The sequence below is a fragment of the Pelophylax lessonae genome (genome assembly GCF_965119305.1).
Source record: "Pelophylax lessonae genome assembly, chromosome: 5".
Taxonomy (NCBI): domain Eukaryota; kingdom Metazoa; phylum Chordata; class Amphibia; order Anura; family Ranidae; genus Pelophylax; species Pelophylax lessonae.
The window spans coordinates 7031222-7051683 of record NC_138772.1 but is presented as its reverse complement, the minus strand read 5'-3'; the positions used below and the strand labels follow the sequence as shown (position 1 = coordinate 7051683).

The 20462-nt window shown below is 45.1% G+C and overlaps 1 protein-coding gene across 1 annotated transcript in view; it reads left to right on the top strand.

The window, feature by feature from the left end:
* CALCRL (calcitonin receptor like receptor) overlaps positions 1 to 20462 on the top strand; it is a gene marked incomplete at its 3' end in the record, with an annotated part of 165088 nt that overhangs the window by 36546 nt on the left and 108080 nt on the right. Inside the window, exons 2-3 of the mRNA XM_082258800.1 lie at positions 6274 to 6358; positions 18523 to 18673. Coding sequence (XP_082114926.1) covers positions 6296 to 6358; positions 18523 to 18673 — 214 coding nt within the window. The 5' untranslated portion in view covers positions 6274 to 6295. The remainder of the gene's footprint in view (positions 1 to 6273; positions 6359 to 18522; positions 18674 to 20462) is intronic.

The window sequence follows — 20462 nt, the reverse complement described above, 5'->3', positions numbered from 1 at the left end:
GTGTGGGCAAGTGCATATGAATCCCAAGTCTCAAATAATATACAAAAATAAATGTGTCCCTCGTTACTCAAAATAAATAAATACGTGCAAATCCAGCAATAAATATGTGCAAAACCAGCAATATGAATTAATAGAACTGCAAATGTGTGCAAACCCACAATATAAATTAATATAACTGCATGTATGTGCAATGTGCAGTAATAAATAATTGGTGAGGTGTAAACATGTGCATATGGGTCCCAAAAATCAAGTCAAATAATATACAGAAGTAAAATTGCCGGTTCACACTGCCGCGACCACTAAAGTCGCGTCGCTTCCAGCGCGACTTTGGCGCGACTTCAGCGCGAGGTGACTTTTTATTTGGCCAATCACAATATGATGTTTTGAAAAAAAAAAAGAAAAAAAAAAAAGAAAAAGACAGCTGGAAAGACACTGCATTCGTTTTCTACTAAAAATTATAAGAAAAATGCTTTTTTTTTAGGGGTTCTGGACATGCTACAGAGCTGAAACTTTTTAGACCCCCCAGACACTAAATACAAAAAATGACATGCCTGCCTAAAAAAATGCCCAATAAATGCCTGCAAGAAAAAAAGCCAGCCGCAGAGAAGCCGCATTACTGAAATTATAAGAAAAATTGTGTTTTTTAGAGGTTCTGGACATGCTACAGAGCTGAAACTTGACAGGTACACTTTTTAGACCCCCCAGACACTAAATACAAAAAAAGACATGCCTGCCTAAAAAAATGCCCGATAAATGCCTGCAAGAAATAAAGCCAGCCGCAGAGAAGCCGCATTACTGAAATTATAAGAAAAATGCTGTTTTTTAGGGGTTCTGGACATGCTACAGAGCTGAAACTTGACAGGTACACTTTTTCGACCCCCCAGACACTAAATACAAAAAAAAGACATGCCTGCCTGAAAAAATGCCCGATAAATGCCTGCAAGAAATAAAGCCAGCCGCAGAGAAGCCGCATTACTGAAATTATAAGAAAAATGCTGTTTTTTTAGGGGTTCTGGACATGCTACAGAGCTGAAACTTGACAGGTACACTTTTTAGACCCCCCAGACACTAAATGCAAAAAAAGACATGCCTGCAAGAAAAAAAGACAGCTGGAAAGACACTGCATTAGTTTTCTACTAAAAATTATAAGAAAAATGCTGTTTTTTAGGGGTTCTGGACATGCTACAGAGCTGAAACTTGACAGGTACATTTTTTAGACCTCCCAGACACTAAATACAAAAAAAGACATGCCTGCCTAAAAAAATGCCCGATAAAAGCCTGCAAGAAAAACGGCCAGGTTGACAGAAGACATATTCATGTTTTAATAAAAATTATGCTCTTTTCTTGTTCAATACCATTTTTTTTGCAAAGTCGGATGACAAGTCGGATCACAAGTCGCTTCAATTAAGATAAGGAGGCGACTCCCATTGAAGTATATGGGAAAGGTCGGATCACTGGTCGCCTCAAAGTAGTACCGGACCCTTTTCTGAAATCGGAGCGACTTCAGTAGTGGCAATTAAGACGGCACTGATTGATTAACATTGCTTTGGTTATGTCAAGCGACCTGGGGCGACACAAGTCGCCTCGTGAGTCGCCCTAGTGTGAATGGGCACAAAGTGTCCCCCACATCTAAAAATAGATAAATAAATATATGCACATACACTAATAATATGTATAGCTCCAATTGTGCAAATCCAGCAATAAATATGTGCAAAACCAGCAATATAAATTAATATAACTGCCTATATACGGATACAGCAATAAAAATCAGCAGTAGATATGTGCAAAAACAGCAATATAAATTCATATAACTACATATATGCAGATCCAGCAATTCTGTGAAACATGCAATCAAGATTGGTGAGAAAATATCCCATAAATTCCTAGTGATATATAGTTCATGAAGAAAATATTAGGGTGCTCTTTTTTTCTATGGCCCGGAGTGCCGTGAGTGGGCGAAAGGTAAGGTGCTCCCCTTCTCCTGAGGTCCCGAGCTTACCAGAATTGAGTACCCCTACAGGGGTGGATCGCAGGTCGATATTGGGGATCGCTCCCATATACCAGCAATCAGGTCTCTGCACCTATCCTTCCTCCCTCAGCTCGGTCACACTCCAAAGGGCTAGGTAGTGGCTTGCAGCATCGATGTCAAAAAGGAAATAGCCAGAACATTCCCCGGGTATGTAAAAGGAAAAATGCCTCCAATAGTGAAGAATCGCTTTAAAATTCTTTATTTAAGTAAAAGTAGACCAGTACTCACATAGACAATGTACAAATAGCGCGTCCGTCTGGCATAGGAGCCGCAACCTCCTCTCTTGCGGTGCGCGCCTAGAAACAGCATGTGTTCCAACCGCCGGATGTGCGTTCCAAGTCTCCGGATCGATAGACGGAAGTGATGTGGTTACGCTCTCGACGCGTTTCGTCACACTGACATCATCTGGAAGTAAAAAATTTCGTAAAAAATCCAAAAAAATTATCGCGAAGGAAAAACTTGTGAAAAAAAAAAAATGAGTGCCTCGTTGCGTATTATTTATTTATTATCAATCCTATAAGGGGAAAATTTCACAAAATTGAAACCTGTAAAGGCTTTTCAAGAATTGCCGATAAAATTTTTTTCGGTACCGTAGTTTGTCACCATTTCTTGGGTGCACGGTACTTTGAGTCTTGACATGTTTGGTATCTATTTAACCACTTGCTGACCGCCCGCCGCAATATTACTGCGGCAGGCTCGCTCGGCTGCGCAAATCAACGTAGGGGTACGTCGGTCGCAGGAGAGGTGCTGGAGGGCGAGCGCGCAAGCATTATTTAGCGGGGAAGCCGATCCACGGGGCTGGCGGCCGCGATTGCCGCTGGGCACCCACAACCGCGCCCCTGCTGAGAGAGAAGGACGGTCGGATGTTGTAAACACAGCTGACCGTTCTTCTCTCTGAAATGATCACAGAGCTCCTGTGATCCTTCTATATAGGAACACAGGTCTCTATGGTCATTTCACAAGCCACGCCCCCATAGTTAGAAAGCACCCCCCTAAGCTCACAAATAACCCTTTGAACACCCACTAGGTTAACCCCTTCCCTGCCAGTGTCATTAGTATAGTAACAGTGCATATTTTTTAGCACTGATAACTGTAGTAATGTCACTGGTCCCCCCCAAAAATGTCAGTTAGGGGTCTGATCTGTCAGCCGCAATGTCGCAGTCCTGCTAAAAATCGCAGATTGCCGCCATTACTAGTAAAAAAAAATAAAATAACTAAAATGACATAAATCTCTCCGCGTTTGTAGAGCTTTTGCGCAAACCAATCAAAATACGCTTATTGATATTTTTTTTTTTTAACCAAAAATATGTAGCAGAAAACAAATTGTCCTAAAAGGGATGAAAATTTAACATTTTTTTTTTTTTTTTGGGGGGGGGGGATGTTATATAGCAGTGTTATATGTTATATATTCGTTTTTGTTTATTTTTAAAGAATCGTTGCCCTTTTTTTGTTTTTAGAGCAAAAAATAAAAATCTCACAGGTGATCAAATAACACCAAAAGAAATTTCAATTTGTGGAGAAAAAAGGACGTCAATTTTATTTGGGTTCAGCGTCGCACGGCGGCGCAATTTTCCGTTAAAATAACGCAGTGCTGATTCGCAAAAAATGGCCTGGTCATTAAGGGGGCAAATCCTTCCAGCCCAGAACTGGTTAAGAGATGCAACCTCCATCTTTTATATTTTACCAAAAAAAAATAGAATTTATATTGTGTTTGTGTGCACTAAAATTCATTTTAGTTTGCAAGAATTTTGCGAAATACCTGGACTGTGTTTATTCCGCTGTTAATATTTTTGAATTTTGAGCTCTGCATTGCAATGTCTGTATTTGATGTCAGCCTTTCACTGACTTTCTAATCTGTTTCTTTGTAATTTCTTAAACTTTAATAAAGTTTAACTATATATATATATATAAAATAATAAAAATAATAATAAAATAAATTTTAGTGTATTTTTCCGGAAAATTTGCGTCTGATAAACGGCCTGCCAAGAAAAATATTGGAACTGTCACAATTTTGTTCTCCAGGGCATCTTCTTTCAGAAAATATATAAAGCTTGGGGGTTCTAAGTCATTTTCTCACAATAAATGCTGCTTTTATTGCTGATTTTTTTGTGTGAAAAATGTTAAGTTGCCCCGGATAGCAGGCTGGTAATCAGAAATAAAAATAATTCCTCCGGCTGTTAAAGTGGAACCTCAATCTCTCAATCAACATCGACTATTTTTACTTCTTCAGGCTCCGTTCACATGTCAGCATATGGATCGCGGGCAGAACCGCCGCGGTTCCGCCCGTGATCCAGAGATTATTGCAAATCGCGGGACGCCTGTGCGTTGCCCGTTGATTTGCAATAGCCCCCCAAGCGCTGAGCGATGTTTCCGCGATTTCCGCCTGCCGAATCGCGGTAACATCGCGCAAAAAAAAATCGCGGGACGCATTACGCCCAAAAAAGTACAAGAGCTTCTTTGGAGCGTATTGCATCCCGCGATTTTTTTTGCGCGATGTTACTGCGATTCGGCAGGCGGAAATCGCGGAAACATCGCTCAGCGTTTGGGGGGCTATTGCAAATCAACGGGCAACGCACAGGCGTCCCGGGATTTGCAATAATCTCCGGATCGCGGGCGGAACCGCGGCGGTTCTGCCCGCGATCCATACGCTGACATGTGAATGGAGCCTTATGCTTCCAGTATTAGTAAATAGATAGGAAGGGAGATTATATTTAGGCCCCGTTCACATAGGGGCGATCCGACTTCGGGGGGCGACCTCCGAGGTCGCGGTGCGAGCAGCGCGCCGCGACCTCGGAGCGGCCGCCACGAACTTCATAACATTGAAGTCTATGGCGGTCGCCTCCGGGTCGCCCCAAAGAAGCTCCGGACCCTTTTTCTAAGTCGGAGCGACTTGTGTCGCTCCTATTAGAACGGGTCCGCAGCTTACCTATGGAAGGCGACCTACGGCGACCAGGTCGCCTCACAGGTCGCCCCAGTGTGAACGGGGCTTACTGGATGCTTCCAGTATTAGTAAATAGATAGGAAGGGAGATTATATTTACTGGATTTAACTTTTTTTTTTACTTTAACTTTTTTTTTGTAACTTTAGTTACTTTTAGGTTTCTAGCCTAGGCCAAAATTATATCATACCTCCCAGTAGTCTTCATGGGAAGGGGGGTTCTCAGTTAAGCACACCCTCCTGTCTGCATGCCTGAGCTAAGGGCAGATGGATTACAGGAATTAAATGCTACATGAGTCATCTGCTCTTACTCAAGATGGCTAGTAATCCCTAGTAATGCTGGGGGGGATTGAAAAGTGATTCTCCACAAAATAAAGCATGGAGACATAGATGGATGGATGGATGGAGACATGGATGGAGGGAGGGAGGGAGGGAGACATGGATGGATGGATAGAGACATGGATGGATAGAGACATGGATGGATAGAGACATGGACGGATGGAGACATGGATGGAGACAAGGATGGATGGATGGATGGAGACATGAGTGGATGGAGGATGTGCTCAGATGCAGTGTAGTTTTGCTTTAATAATGAACATTTTTCTTTTGGAATGTTTCTTTATTTTATAGTGAACTGAGACAACCCAGAGCCAAAACTGTGTTTTTTTTTTTTTTTTTTACTGAAAGGTTCGGCTCGCCTTTCTCAACTATGGTTCCAGGAAATTCTAGGGTTCTTCCAGGGATTGCAAAGTCTCCTCCTCTGTTCCCGGGTCTGTTCCCCTGGTGTGCCCATTATGAGGGGTTCCCACCATCCCTGTGCTTAGTTCCTGGTCTGTACACCCGCTGTGCCCATTATGAGGGGTCCCCTCCATCCCTGTGCTGAGTCCCCGGGTCTGTACACCTGCTGTGCCCATTATGAGGGGTTCCCACCATCCCTGTGCTGAGTTCCCGGGTCTGTACACCCTCTGTGCCCATTATGAGGGGTTCCCACCATCCCTGTGCTGAGTTCCCGGGTCTGTACACCTGCTGTGCCCATTATGGGGGGTTCCCACCATCCCTGTGCTGAGTTCCTGGGTCTCTACACCCACTGTGCTCATCTGCTGCCCCCTTAGAGCTATTTTTTGGCAGGGAGATCTCTCTGTTGGAGTATCCATGACATGCAAAAAAAGTCACTCTGTGGCTAAGCCAATCAGGCTCCACTGATAAATAAAATATCACATTCCCATAGACTGGCATTTTTTTATTATTATGTGTAATTAATTCTAAACAGAACAAACAAGTTCATTTTTGTTTTCCTTCTATTGCAGATTAATAGCGATCTCCAGCAAGATGTCTTCTTCAAAGATGGAAAAAAGAATTCTCTTATTTTCTATGTTCATCTTCATCACAGCAGTAAGTAATTATTATTATTATTATTATTTTGTTATTTTTATTTCAATATTAATATTATATTAGGTTGGTATTCATTTTAAAAGTATTATTATTATTATTTTATTAGTATTATGCTATATTTAAATTATTATAGTTGTGTTATTTTTATTTGAATATTAATAATATATTATGTTGTTATTATTTTAAAAGTGTTATTATTATTATTATTATTATTATTATTATTATTATTATTTTGATAGTATGATGCTTATATTTAAATTATTATGAATAATATTATTATTATTTTTATAATATCATGCTAATATATTAATTATTATGATTATTATTATTATTATTATTATTAATAATAATAATATTAATTTATATATACTGTAAGAGAAATAATAGAAGTTCATTGTTAGTTTTTTTATACACTTAAATAACTTCCCCCAGTCCTCTGAAGCAGTGTTCCCCAACCCCCGGGCCGCTACGGACCGGTACCGGTCTGTGGATCAAACAGTACCGGGCCGCCCGAGGAACTTTAAATTATTTCAATGTCTTGCCGCAGTGGCGGCCGGTGCGTTGGGGGCGCCGGGGCGCAGAGCAGTGCGCCCCGTGCCCACCCATTGTGTGACAATAGCGAATGAAAATTCGCTATTGTCACACGGAACCTCCTTCTGGCCAATCAGGAAGTGGGTCCTCCCGCTTCCTGATTGGCCAAAAGGCCAACCCCATGCCATTGGCCAAGGAGGAGGCGGGAGGACTGAGTACTCGAGGAGATGCTGGGGGACTGAGGAGAAGCCGCCGCTGCCTGAGGTATGTGCACTAATCTCGCGGGGGGGGAGGGGCACGCTGGCATCTCTGCATTGAAAAGGGGAACGCTGGCATCTCTGCATTGAAAGGGGGAACGCTGGCATCTCTGCATTGAAAGGGGGAATGCTGGCATCTCTGCATTGAAAGGGGGCACAATGATCTCTGCATTGAAAGGGGGCACGCTGGCATCTCTGCATTGAAAGGGGGAACGCTGGCATCTCTGCATTGAAAGGGGGAACGCTGGTATCTCTGCATTGGGAGGGGGAACGCTGGCATCTCTGAATTGAAAGGGGGCACGCTGGCATCTGCATTGAAAGGGGGAACGCTGGCATCTCTGCATTGAAAAGGGGAACACTGGCGTCTCTCCATTGAAAGGGGGAACGCTGGCATCTCTGCATTGAAAGGGGGAACGCTGGCATCTCTGCATTGAAAGGGGGAACGCTGGCATCTCTGCATTGAAAGGGGGCACGCTGGTATCTCTGCATTGAAAGGGGGAACGCTGGCATCTCTGCATTGAAAGGGGGCACGCTGGCATCTGTATTGAAAGGGGGAACGCTGGCATCTCTGCATTGAAAGGGGGCATGCTGGTATCTCTGCATTGAAAGGGGGAACGCTGGCATCTCTGCATTGAAAGGGGGCACACTGGCATCTGCATTGAAAGGGGGCATGCTGATAACTCTGCATTGAAAGGGGGCACAGTGGCATCTCTGCATTGAAAGGGGGCACGATGATCTCTGCATTGAAAGGGGGCACACTGGCATCTCTGCATTGAAAGGGGGCACGCTGGCATCTCTGCATTGAAAGGGGGCACGCTGGGATCTCTGCATTGAAAGGGGACAAACTGATCTCTGCATTGATGGGGGCACGCTGGCATCTCTGCATTGAAGGGGGCACGCTGGTCTCTGTGCATTGAAAGGGGGCACACTGGCATCTCTGCATTGAAAGGGGGCACGCTGGCATCTCTGCATTGAAGGGGGCACGCTGGTATCTCTGCATTGAAAGGGGGCACGCTGGCATCTCTGCATTGAAAGGGGGCACGCTGGTATCTCTGCATTGAAAGGGGGAACGCTGGCATCTCTGCATTGAAAGGGGGCACGCTGGTATCTCTGCATTGAAAGGGGGCACGCTGGCATCTCTGCATTGAAAGGGGGCACAATGATCTCTGCATTGAAAGGGGGCACGCTGGCATCTGCATTGAAAGGGGGAACGCTGGCATCTCTGCATTGAAAGGGGGCACGCTGGTATCTCTGCATTGAAAGGGGGAACGCTGGCATCTCTTCATTGTAAGGGGGAATGCTGGCATCTCTGCATTGAAAGGGGGAACGCTGGCATCTCTGCATTGAAAGGGGGCACGCTGATAACTCTGCATTGAAAGGGGGCACGCTGATAACTCTGCATTGAAAGGGGGCACGGCGATAAAAAGGTTGGGGAGCACTGCTCTGAAGAATAGATTACAATGCCTGTCTCTCTGTTTTAAATGAGCATATCTATACATAAATAAATGGTATACAGTGAAGTGAAGGATTATTTCTCAGGTCTGGTAACTTTATTTCAGGATTTGGAAAGCTGTGATGGTATCACCATGACTTCACTTGTGTAAAATATAACTTACATTTGACATTCATAGACGTCAATTCCTTTAAATATATATTTGAATCATGTTGTCGGTGACAATTCATAGCTGTCACTTATGTTATAAATTGAATGGGTTCCGTTGATGAAATTTGCAGTTCTACTATAAAAAAAATGAACTATAAAATTCATAAGAAATGCGCCACAGAATAAAACTGATGCCAGGTTTGGTACATCCTATACCAAAGGGTTGGGTATTATCCATGTCTTTATGGAGCTAGACATCTCATTCCAAAAACCATGGCCATTATTATGGGCTTTCCACATGGTAATTAATGTGCAGTTACCCTTTTTGTGGCTATAAATCCTCCAATCTTCTGGGAAGATCTTCCATACAATTTTGGCGGGTGTCTGTAGGAATTCTGTGCCCATTTCTGAGGTCCGATATTGATGTTAGAGGAGAAGACCGGACTCACCAATGACAATCCAATTCATCCCAAAGGTGTTCGGTAGGGTTGAGGTCAGGGCTCTGTGCAGGACACTCGAGTTCCTCCATGTCTTTATGGAGTTAGTCAAATCTGGTTAACCCATATCTTTATGAGCTGGTCCACACTGGTCAACCCATTTCTTTATGGAGCTGGTCCAAACTGGCCAACCCATGTCTTAACCACTTACCGACCGTCCACCGTCAAAACACATCGGTCTTTTGACGCTAAATACCGGGGTTATGGCAGCAGATAGCAGATAGCTGCCATAACCCCGGTATTTTTTTAAACGACAGGCGATCCTCTTTCAGATAAGGGTGGTCCCAGTGGCGGATTCACCGCGGGATCACCCTTACGGTGCGGCGGAAGAGGTGACCCCCCCTCCCGCCGGGTCCCGGTCATTTTCCCCGCTTACCGGACCCACCGACAACCCATGACTTTATGGAGCTGGCCCACATTGGTCAACCCATGTCTTTATGGAGCTGGTCCACACTGGTCAACCCATGTCTTTATGGAGCTGGTCCAAAATGGTCAACCCATATCTTCATGAAGCTGGTCCAAACTGGTCAACCCATATCTTTATGGAGCTGGTCCAAAATGGTCAACCCATGCCTTTATGGAGCAGGTCCACACTGGCCAACCCATGTCTTTATGGAGCTGGTCCACACTGGTCAACCCATGTCTTTATGGAGCTGGCCCACATTGGTCAACACATGTCTTTATAGAGTTGGACCACACTGGTCAACCCATGTCTTTATGGAGCTGGCCCACACTGGTCAACCCATGTCTTTATGAAGCTAATCCAAAATGGTCAACCCATGTCTTAATGGAGCTAGTCGAAAATGGTCAACCCATGTCTTTATGAGCGTGTCCAAAAAGATGAACCCATGTCTTTATGGAGCAGGTCCACACTGGTCAACCTAAGCCTTTACGGAGCAGGTCCAAAATGGTCAACCCATGTCTTTATGAGCGTGTCCAAAAAGATGAACCCATGTCTTTATGGAGCAGGTCCACACTGGTCTACCTAAGCCTTTACGGAGCAGGTCCAAAATGGTCAACCCATGTCTTTATGGAGCTGGTCTAAAAATGGTAAACCCATGTCTTTATGGAGCTGGTTCAAACTGGTCAACCCATATCTTTATGGAGCTGGTCCAAAATGTCAACCCATGTCTTTATGGAGCTGGTCCACACTGGTCAACCCATTTCTTTATAGAGCTGGTTCAAATTGGTCAACCCATGTCTTAATGGAGTTAGTCCAAAATGGTCAACCCATGTCTTTATGGGGTTGGTCCAAAATGGTCAACTCATGTCTTTACAGACCTGGTTCAAACTGGTCAACCCATGTCTTTATAGGGCTGGTCCACACTGGTCAACCTAAGCCTTTACGGAGCGGGTCCAAAATGGTCAACCCATGTCTTTATGCAGTGGTGTATTTAGGTTTTGTGCTGCCCTAGGCCTGACTAAACTTAGGCCCCCCTAATTTAAATATGACCCACCCCTTCCTGTAAAGGCCACACCCCTTCCTTTTTATGACCTGCCCTGCCATCTGTAAACCACAGACCACAACCACAGTCTATCAATGCCCATCAGTGCAGCCTCATTACTGCCCATCAGTACAGCCCCATAAGTGGCCACCGGTGCAGCCTATCAGTGCATCATATCTATCAGTGCCCATCAGTGCAGCCCCGCCAGTGCAGCTTATCAGTGCCGCCTTATCAGTGGCCATCAGCACAGCCTCATCAGTGGCCATCAGCACAGCCTCATCAGTGGCCATCAGTGCAGCCTATTAGTGCCTATCAGTGCAACATATCAGTGCCCATCAGGGCAGCATATCAGTGCAGCTCCAAGAGTGAAGCTTATCAGTGCTGCCTTATCAGTGCCCATCAGTGCAGCATATAAGTGCTGCCTTATCAGTGCAGCCTCATTAGTGCCCATCAGTGCAGTTTATCAATACCCACCATTGCCACCTCATCAGTGGCCATCAGAGCATCATATTAGTGCCTATAAGTGCAGCATATCAGTGCTGCCTTATCAGTGCAGCTTATCGGTGCCACCTCATCACAGGCCATCAGTGCAGCCTTATCAGTGCCCATTAGTACAGCCTTATGTCACTGGATTAGTAAGAATACTCCTTTCTTATAAGATATTTGGACTTGTGTTTGGTGCCACTGATTGTAATTTTAGGATTTTTTTCACTTATTTGTATAATAAATAGGAAGTCCGGAGTCATTATACAAATAAATGAAATAATCAGTGGCAGCAAACACAATTCCAAATATCTATATAAGATTGGAGTATTCTTACTCATCCAGTGACATATTGCGATGAGGTGAGCAGGTCCAAAATATTATTGCCATCATATACAATTAAAAGTCTTAATTGTAAATAATGTAATTCAGTACGCTCGCTTAAGGACAAGGATGTTTAAATAAATTAAATTATATTATTGACATGATGGCTGCCATACCTGGGGGCGGAGGAGGGTGGGCAGAGCTTTAGGCTGCACTGCAACACTTATTCGCATTGGCGGCCATCTGGTCAGTTGTATTAAGTGTGGTCAGCGGCCTGCGGTCTGTCCGAATGTCCGGTATTATCATACCCACAGGTAACAGTGTGACTCCTTTATGGGGCTGCCAGACTGATTTGCCTCCTGGACCCTGTCCTCCAGCCCAATTCGCCCCATAAGCCTGGCACCATACTAAACATATAGAGCAAGCCTGTGGGGAACCATTTCCTGTAGGAGCCGGGAGGAGGCTGTTTTTTCTCCTTGCAGGTCGCAGATTTTTTGCTGCCCCCCTGCAAAGTGCCGCCCTAGGCCTGGGCCTTTTTGGCCTTGGCCAAGATACAGCACTGTCTTTATGGAGCTGGTCTAAAATGGTAAACCCATGTCTTTATGGAGCTGGTTCAAACTGGTCAACCTATGTCTTTATGGAGCTGGCCCACATTGGTCAACCCATGTCTTTATAGAGCTGACCTACACTGGTCAACTCATGCCTTTATGGAGCTGGTCCACACTGGTCAACCCATGTCTTTATGGAGCTGGTCCAAAATGGTCAATCCATATCTTCAAGAAGCTGGTCCAAACTGGTCAACCCATATCTTCATGAAGCTGGTCCAAACTGGTCAACCCATATCTTTATGGAGCTGGTCCAAAATGGTCAACCCATGTCTTTATAGAGCTGCCCACACTGATCAACCCATATCTTTATGGAGCTGGCCCACATTGGCCAACCCATGTCTTTATAGAGCTGCCCACACTGATCAACCCATGTCTTTATGGAGCTGGCCCACACTGGTCAACCCATGTCTTTATGGAGCTGGCCCACACTGGTCAACCCATGTCTATATGGAGCTGGCCCACACTGGTCAACCCATGTCTTTATGGAGCTGTCCCACACTGGTCAACCCATGTCTTTATGGAGCTGGCCCACAGTGGTCAACCCATGTCTTAATGGAGCTAGTTGAAAATGGTCAACCCATGTCTTAATGGAGCTAGTTGAAAATGGTCAACCCCTGTCTTTACGAGCGGGTCCAAAAAGATCAACCCATGTCTTTATGGAACAGGTCCACACTGATCAACCCATGTCTTTATGGAGCTGGTCCAAAATGGTCAATCCATGTCTTTTCTGGAGCTAGTCTAAAATTGTCAACCCATATCTTTATGGAGCGGGTCCAAAATGGTCAACCCATGTCTTTATGGAGCTATTCCACATTGGTCAACCCATGTCTTTATAGAGCTGGCCTACACTGGTCAACCCATGTCTTTATGGAACAGGTCCACACTGATCAACCCATGTCTTTATGGAGCTGGTCCAAAATGGTCAATCCATGTCTTTTCTGGAGCTAGTCTAAAATTGTCAACCCATATCTTTATGGAGCGGGTCCAAAATGGTCAACCCATGTCTTTATGGAGCTATTCCACATTGGTCAACCCATGTCTTTATAGAGCTGGCCTACACTGGTCAACCCATGTCTTTATGGAGTTGGTCCAAACTGATCAACCCATGTCTTTATGGAGCTGTTCCGCATCAGTCAACACATGTCTTTATGGAGCTGGTCCAAACTGGCCAAACCATGTCATTATGGAGCTGGCCTTGTAAACAGGGGGCACAGCCATGCTGGAACAGAAAAGGGTCTTCACCAAACTTTTAGCATGAGGTTGGAAGAGCACAATATTTTTGACTGATGTAGTATTACCAGTACCCTTCACTGGGGGGGGGTCACATACTTTTGGCCAGGTGATGTATGTGTACTGCTTTGTGCCAATGGTGATGGTACCACAAGTGACAAAAGAGGCCACCACAATCTCTTATGTTGTTGCCCTTTGTGCACTAGGGCACATGATCATGTAATAATATATAAATTATGAGACCTGGCTCCTATTGAGGTCTTCATTCTGATCCTGCCTTTCATGCCTAGATAAGTAAATGAAATAAAAGTTTCAACTTTACTGACTGGACATAAAAATGTATGAATCAGATACCCACTTCACACGTGAAATTCTTGGTCATCAGCACTTTCCAAGGGGAGGTTACGCCTACACTAATGGATAGGTATAACTTTACATTTCCAGGTGGCAGGGAGAGCTCTGAGCTCCTTCTCACATGTACTGTATACCTGGCTAATCCTAACTGCTTTGCTGAAAGAAAAAGTAATTTTACCAAGTTGATTAGCTCAAGCTTAGAATACACATATAGATGAATGAGTTACAGCACTGACTCCTCCCACTTAGAAGGAAAGAAGGCACCATCGCTGCACACCAACCAAGCCCAAGTATTACATTAGTGAAATATTCAGCCTGGCTCCATCCAGGCCATGCCACCAATGCATTTTGCCCAACCCTCATGGCAGGCACAAGCAGAGGGGGGCGGAGGGTAGAGGGTGCTTGAGCACCTACCCCTTTGCCCCTTGATGCGCAAAGTGCCCTTTTGTCAAGGAGGACATCCCAAGTCTCCCGCATTTGGACTACGTCTCCCTGACACCCGCAAGTGCCCCGCAATGTCTCGGCTGTTGGCTGTCAGCTGTCAGCGTATCCCCGAGTCTTCCTGTGTAGTTCCGGCTCCGTAATATCAAATGCACTCTGCCTGTGAGAGGAGAGATACAGGAAGCATCGACTCTGCTCTCTACTGCAGCCCCATGCTTCCTCCAGCGCTGCTCCTCATACTCCGGCGTTGATGTGTCTCAGAGGAGCCAGGATTTCCCACCAGCAGTACCCACCAACACTACCATCCAGCAGTACCCACCAGCAGTACCCACCAGCAGTAACAGCCAGCAGTACCCACCAGCAGTACCCACCAGTAGTACCAGCCAGCAGTACCCATCAGCAGTACCCACCAGCACTACCTGCCAGCAGTACCCGCCAGCAGTAACAGCCAGCAGTACCCACCAGCAGTACCTGCCAGTAGTACCAGCCAGCAGTACCAGCCAGCAGTACCCACCAGCACTACCTGCCAGCAGTACCTGCCAGTAGTACCAGCCAGAAGTACAAGCCAGCAGTACCCACCAGCACTACCAGCCAGCAGTTCCCACCAGCACTACCTGCCAGTAGTACAAGCCAGCAGTACCAGCCAGCAGTACCCACCAGCACTACCAGCCAGCAGTACCAGCCAGCTGTACCCACCAGCAGTACTTGCCAGCACTACCAGCCAGCACTACCAGCCAGCAGTACCCACCAGCAGTAACAGCGAGCAGTACCCACCAGCAGTAACCACTAGCAGTACCAGCCAGCAGTGCCCACCAGCAGTGCATCCGTGTAAGAGCAGCCTTAGGCCCCTTTCACACGATTGGCCTGTGCATTAGCATGTGTAAATTGTTGCAATGTGTTTTTTAATACCTAGTTGTGTTTTGTCATAATAAAATGTCATGTCCTTGATCATACATGTATGAACAAGGACATGACATTTCCTGGCTGCCTAAGTCACATGTGCTAGGGGGGCAACTATGCCCCAGCACATAACTGTAAATATCCCAGCATGTGCAGTGTTTCTGACTCCTACATTTTTCTCGCCTATCCATACAGAATCATCCGTATCGATACGCGTATCAGGAAGAAATACATTGCTGCATTGATATTTTGAGCTAAGCATTATTTAAAGCCCTGTTCCTCTATGTGCCCCTTTTATACTTTGAGCACCCGCCCCTCCAAAGGTCTCTGCACGGCTCTGCCTCATGGGTTTTGGTTCTTCTCTGCTTTGGTTTCTGAATCAATTTTCAATTAGACATGGAAAATCATAAAACAAATAGTGTTAGTTGCTGTGTCTCCTTAGTAAACGGTGTTCTTCAGAACATCAGTAAAATAAGGACACCCTGTATGAAATAAAACATGTTCATTTGTAAGAGATTTTACATAACTAGCAAAAAAATAAAACAACACAACTTTCATACAGGAGCATTGTTCATTATAGGTTTTTTAAATAGAAACCTCAACTGTCTGCTTTCAGGCTGCCCATCTCTAATTGAGAATCTTCACAGAGCTCTACAGAGTAAGAAAGGAGGGAGGAGGAGGAGTCACTGCTCTAACAGTTTTCAACTTTCACAAATTTTATAAAAATGCTCTTTAAATAATTCAGTTGATGGGCCATGTGATAGTACATACCATTGCTGGCTGTGTATATTCACTATATTGCCAAAAGTATTGGGACGCCTGCCTTTACACACACATGAACTTTAATGGCATCCCAGTCTTAGTCCGTAGGGTTCAATATTAAGTTGGCCCACCCTTTGCAGCTATAACAGCTTCAACTCTTCTGGGAAGGCCGTCCACAAGGTTTAGGAGTGTCTATGGGAATGTTTGACCATTCTTCCAGAAGCGCATTTGTGAGGTCAGGCAGGCACTGATGTTGGAGGAGAAGGCCTGGCTTGCAGACTCCACTCTACTTCATCCCAAAGGTGTTCTGTCGGGTTGAGGTCAGGACTCTTTGCAGGCCAGTCAAGTTCCTCCACACCAAATTCACTCATCCATGTCTTTATGGACCTTGCTTTGTGCACTGGTCCAAATCATTTGGTGGATGTGAGATTATGGTTTGGGGGTTGTTTTTCAGGGGTTGGGTTTGGCCCCTTAGTTCCAGTGAAGGGAACTCTTAAGGCGTCAGCATACCAAGACATTTTGGACAATTTCACGCTCCCAACTTTGTGGGAGGAGTTTGGGGATGGCCCCTTCCTGTTCCAACATGACTGCCCACCAGTGCACAAAGCAAGGTCCAAAAAGACATGGATGAGTGAGTTTGGGGTGGAGGACCTTCACTGGTCTGCACAGAGTCCTGACCTCAACCCGATAGAACACCTTTGGGATGAAGTAGAGTGGAGTCTGCAAGCCAGGCCTTCTCCTCCAACATCAGTGCCTGCCTGACCTCACAAATGCGCTTCTGGAAGAATGGTCAAACATTCAAATAGACACTCCTAAACCTTGTGGACAGCCTTCCCAGAAGAGTTGAAGCTGTTATAGCTGCAAAGGGTGGGCCAACTCAATATTGAACCCTACGGACTAAGACTGGGATGCCATTAAAGTTCATGTGTGTGTAAAGGCAGGTGTCCCAATACTTTTTGGTGTTATAGTGTACATATATATATATATATATATATGTGTGTGTGTGTGTGTGTGTGTGTGTATATATACAGTGCATTGCGAAAGTATTTGGCCCCCTTGAACTTTTCTACCTTTTGCCACATTTCAGGCTTCAAACATAAAGATATAAAACTGTAATTTTTTGTGAAGAATCAACAACAAGTGGGACACAATCATGAAGTGGAACGAAATTTATTGGATATTTCAAACTTTTTTTAACAAATAAAAAACTGAAAAATTGGGTGTGCAAAATTATTCAGCCCCCTTAAGTTAATACTTTGTAGCGCCACCTTTTGCTGCGATTACAGCTGTAAGTCGCTTGGGGTATGTCTCTATCAGTTTTGCACATCGAGAGACTGAAATTTTTGCCCATTCCTCCTTGCAAAACAGCTCGAGCTCAGTGAGGTTGGATGGAGAGCGTTTGTGAACAGCAGTTTTCAGTTCTTTCCACAGATTCTCGATTGGATTCAGGTCTGGACTTTGACTTGGCCATTCTAACACCTGGATATGTTTATTTGTGAACCATTCCATTGTTGATTTTGCTTTATGTTTTGGATCATTGTCTTGTTGGAAGACAAATCTCTGTCCCAGTCTCAGGTCTTTTGCAGACTCCATCAGGTTTTCTTCCAGAATGGTCCTGTATTTGGCTCCACCCATCTTCCCATCAATTTTAACCATCTTCCCTGTCCCTACTGAAGAAAAGCAGGCCCAAACCATGATGCTGCCACCACCATGTTTCACAGTGGGGATGGTGTGTTCAGGGCGATGAGCTGTGTTGCTTTTACGCCAAACATAACGTTTTGCATTGTTGCCAAAAAGTTTGATTTTGGTTTCATCTGAGCAGAGCACCTTCTTCCACATGTTTGGTGTCTCCCAGGTGGCTTGTGGCAAACTTTAAATGACACTTTTTATGGATATCTTTAAGAAATGGCTTTCTTCTTGCCACTCTTCCATAAAGGCCAGATTTGTGCAGTATACGACTGATTGTTGTCCTATGGACAGAGTCTCCCACCTCAGCTGTAGATCTCTGCAGTTCATCCAGAGTGATCATGGGCCTCTTGGCTGCATCTCTGATCAGTCTTCTCCTTGTATGAGCTGAAAGTTTAGAGGGACGGCCAGGTCTTCGTAGATTTGCAGTGGTCTGATACTCCTTCCATTTCAATATTATCGCTTGCACAGTGCTCCTTGGGATGCTTAAAGTTTGGGAAATCTTTTTGTATCCAAATCCGGCTTTAAACTTCTCCACAACAGTATCTCGGACCTGCCTGGTGTGTTCCTTGTTCTTCATGATGCTCTCTGTGCTTTAAGAGGACCTCTGAGACTATCACAGTGCAGGTGCATTTATACGGAGACTTGATTACACACAGGTGGATTCTATTTATCATCATTAGTCATCTAGGTCAACATTGGATCATTCAGAGATCCTCACTGAACTTCTGGAGAGAGTTTGCTGCACTGAAAGTAAAGGGGCTGAATAATTTTGCACGCCAAATTTTTCAGTTTTTTATTTGTTAACAAAGTTTGAAATATCCAAAAAATTTCGTTCCACTTCATGATTGTGTCCCACTTGTTGTTGATTCTTCACAAAAAATTAAAGTTTTATATCTTTATGTTTGAAACCTGAAATGTGGCAAAAGGTCAAAGAGTTCAAGGGGGCCGAATACTTTTGCAATATATATATATATACAGGTATGTATTGATCATGAATGTCAGAGATTATCTGCTTATCTATCTGTTGCATTTTTTTTTAGACTGCAGCATCAAATATCCAGGCAGAGGAGGCTGAAGAGGACCCCTTCGGAGGAGACACCTCCATTGTCGGTGTAACAAGGAATAAGATTATGACTGCGCAGTATGAATGTTATCAGAAAATCCTGCATGATATTCCCCAAGGAGTGGAAGGTGAGGATCGCGCTGTCACATTGTGGTGTTGTAATGGGTCGTGGCTTCTGTCTGGCCACTCTACCATACAGACCTGATTGGTGGAGGGCTGCAGAGATGGTTGTTCTTCTGGAAGGTTCTTCTCTCTCCACAGAGAAATGCTGGAGCTCTGTCAGAGTGACCATCGGGTTCTTGGTCACCTCCCTGACTAAGACCCCCCTCCCCCGATCGCTCAGTTTGGCCGGGCGGCTGCTCTAGGAAGAGTCCTGGTGGTTCCAAACTTCTTCCATTTATGGATGATGGAGGTCACTGTGCTCATTGGGACCTTCAATGCTGTACCCTTCCCCCGATCTGTGCCTCCATACAATCCTGTCTCCGAGGTCTACAGAAAATTCCTAGGACTTCATGGCTTGGTTTGTGCTCTGACATTCACTGTTACCTGTGGCAGGGGAGTAACTACAGAGGTTGCAGGGGTTGCAATTGCAACCGGGCCCCATGCTCCGGGCCTGTGCGCCTCCCCTGTACACCTGGATAGGAGGGGCGGTGGGGGCAGCATGTAGAGAAATCACTGTCCTCCTTTTTCCTCCCTGTAGCTGCAGGAGGAAAATGGAGGAGATTGGTTCCTCTGTATGCTGCCCCCGCCCCTCCTCCTATCCAGTTCACTTGTGTTCTGCTGTCTCTGGGCCCCTGTGTGCTCCCCTGTGTGCTCCCCTGTGTGCTCCCCTGGTCCCCCCCCCCCCCCACTGTGCTCCCTCCCCTCTCCTGCCGGCTGCTGCAGGGGATGTGTCACAATAGAGAACCAGGAAGGGGTCGGTAAATATGTCATTTACCAGCTCCTTCCTTTTCTGAATGGACAGAGTCATAGTCAGTCACATTGTAACAGAATAAAATAAAATGATAAAAAATAATACAAAAAAAAATACCAAAAAATAAAAACTACTGACACCAGTGGGTGAACTTCCAGGATCACAAAGGTCACACTTGCGACCGGGCCCTGGCATTCCACCACCATGGGGAGGCCCCAAGATGGCAGGAAGGGGGGCCCACTGCAGAACTTGTGAAAGGGTCCCGTAATAAAGGGGCCAGCAATGAGAGCAAAGGGCCCCAGGATCAGTGGGAAGATCCCCAGGCTTGAAGGGAAGGACCCCGGCCAGGGGGTCCGGGTGGGGCCCTTCATGGTTTCTTGCACCGGGGCCCTGAAGGTTGTAGAAGAATTGGAAGAAGTGAAGCGCTGTGAGTATTTCGGGATGCACTGGATGTATGATGATTCTGGCGGGAGGGGAATGCGGTTTTGGGATCCATAAAGAATCCGTTTCCTTGCTACAGAAAATTGCATCAGGCTTCTGTAACTTTGTTTTTTTGGTTTTTTGCATGGACTTCTGGTGAGCTCAGAGTTCTGAGGATTCGAGGAATTTTTATTTTATTTATTTAGTCTTTTAGTTGAACTGAAGAACACAGAGCATAGATAATACATTCTACTTCACTGCCCTTCCCCCGCCCACTTGTCGGCAATTCCTCAAAATGACAGCTGGGAGATGCTTCATGAAAAGTATCTTTATCACAGGATAGAGAGATACAAAGTAACATTGTTTATAAACATTGATCAGACGGGAGATAGAGAGATACAAAGTAACATTGTTTATAAACATTGATCAGACGGGAGATAGAGAGATACAAAGTATCATTGTTTATAAACATTGATCAGACAGGAGATAGAGAGATACAAAGTAACATTGTTTATAAACATTGATCAGACGGGAGATAGAGAGATACAAAGTAACATTGTTTATAAACATTGATGAGGCGGGAG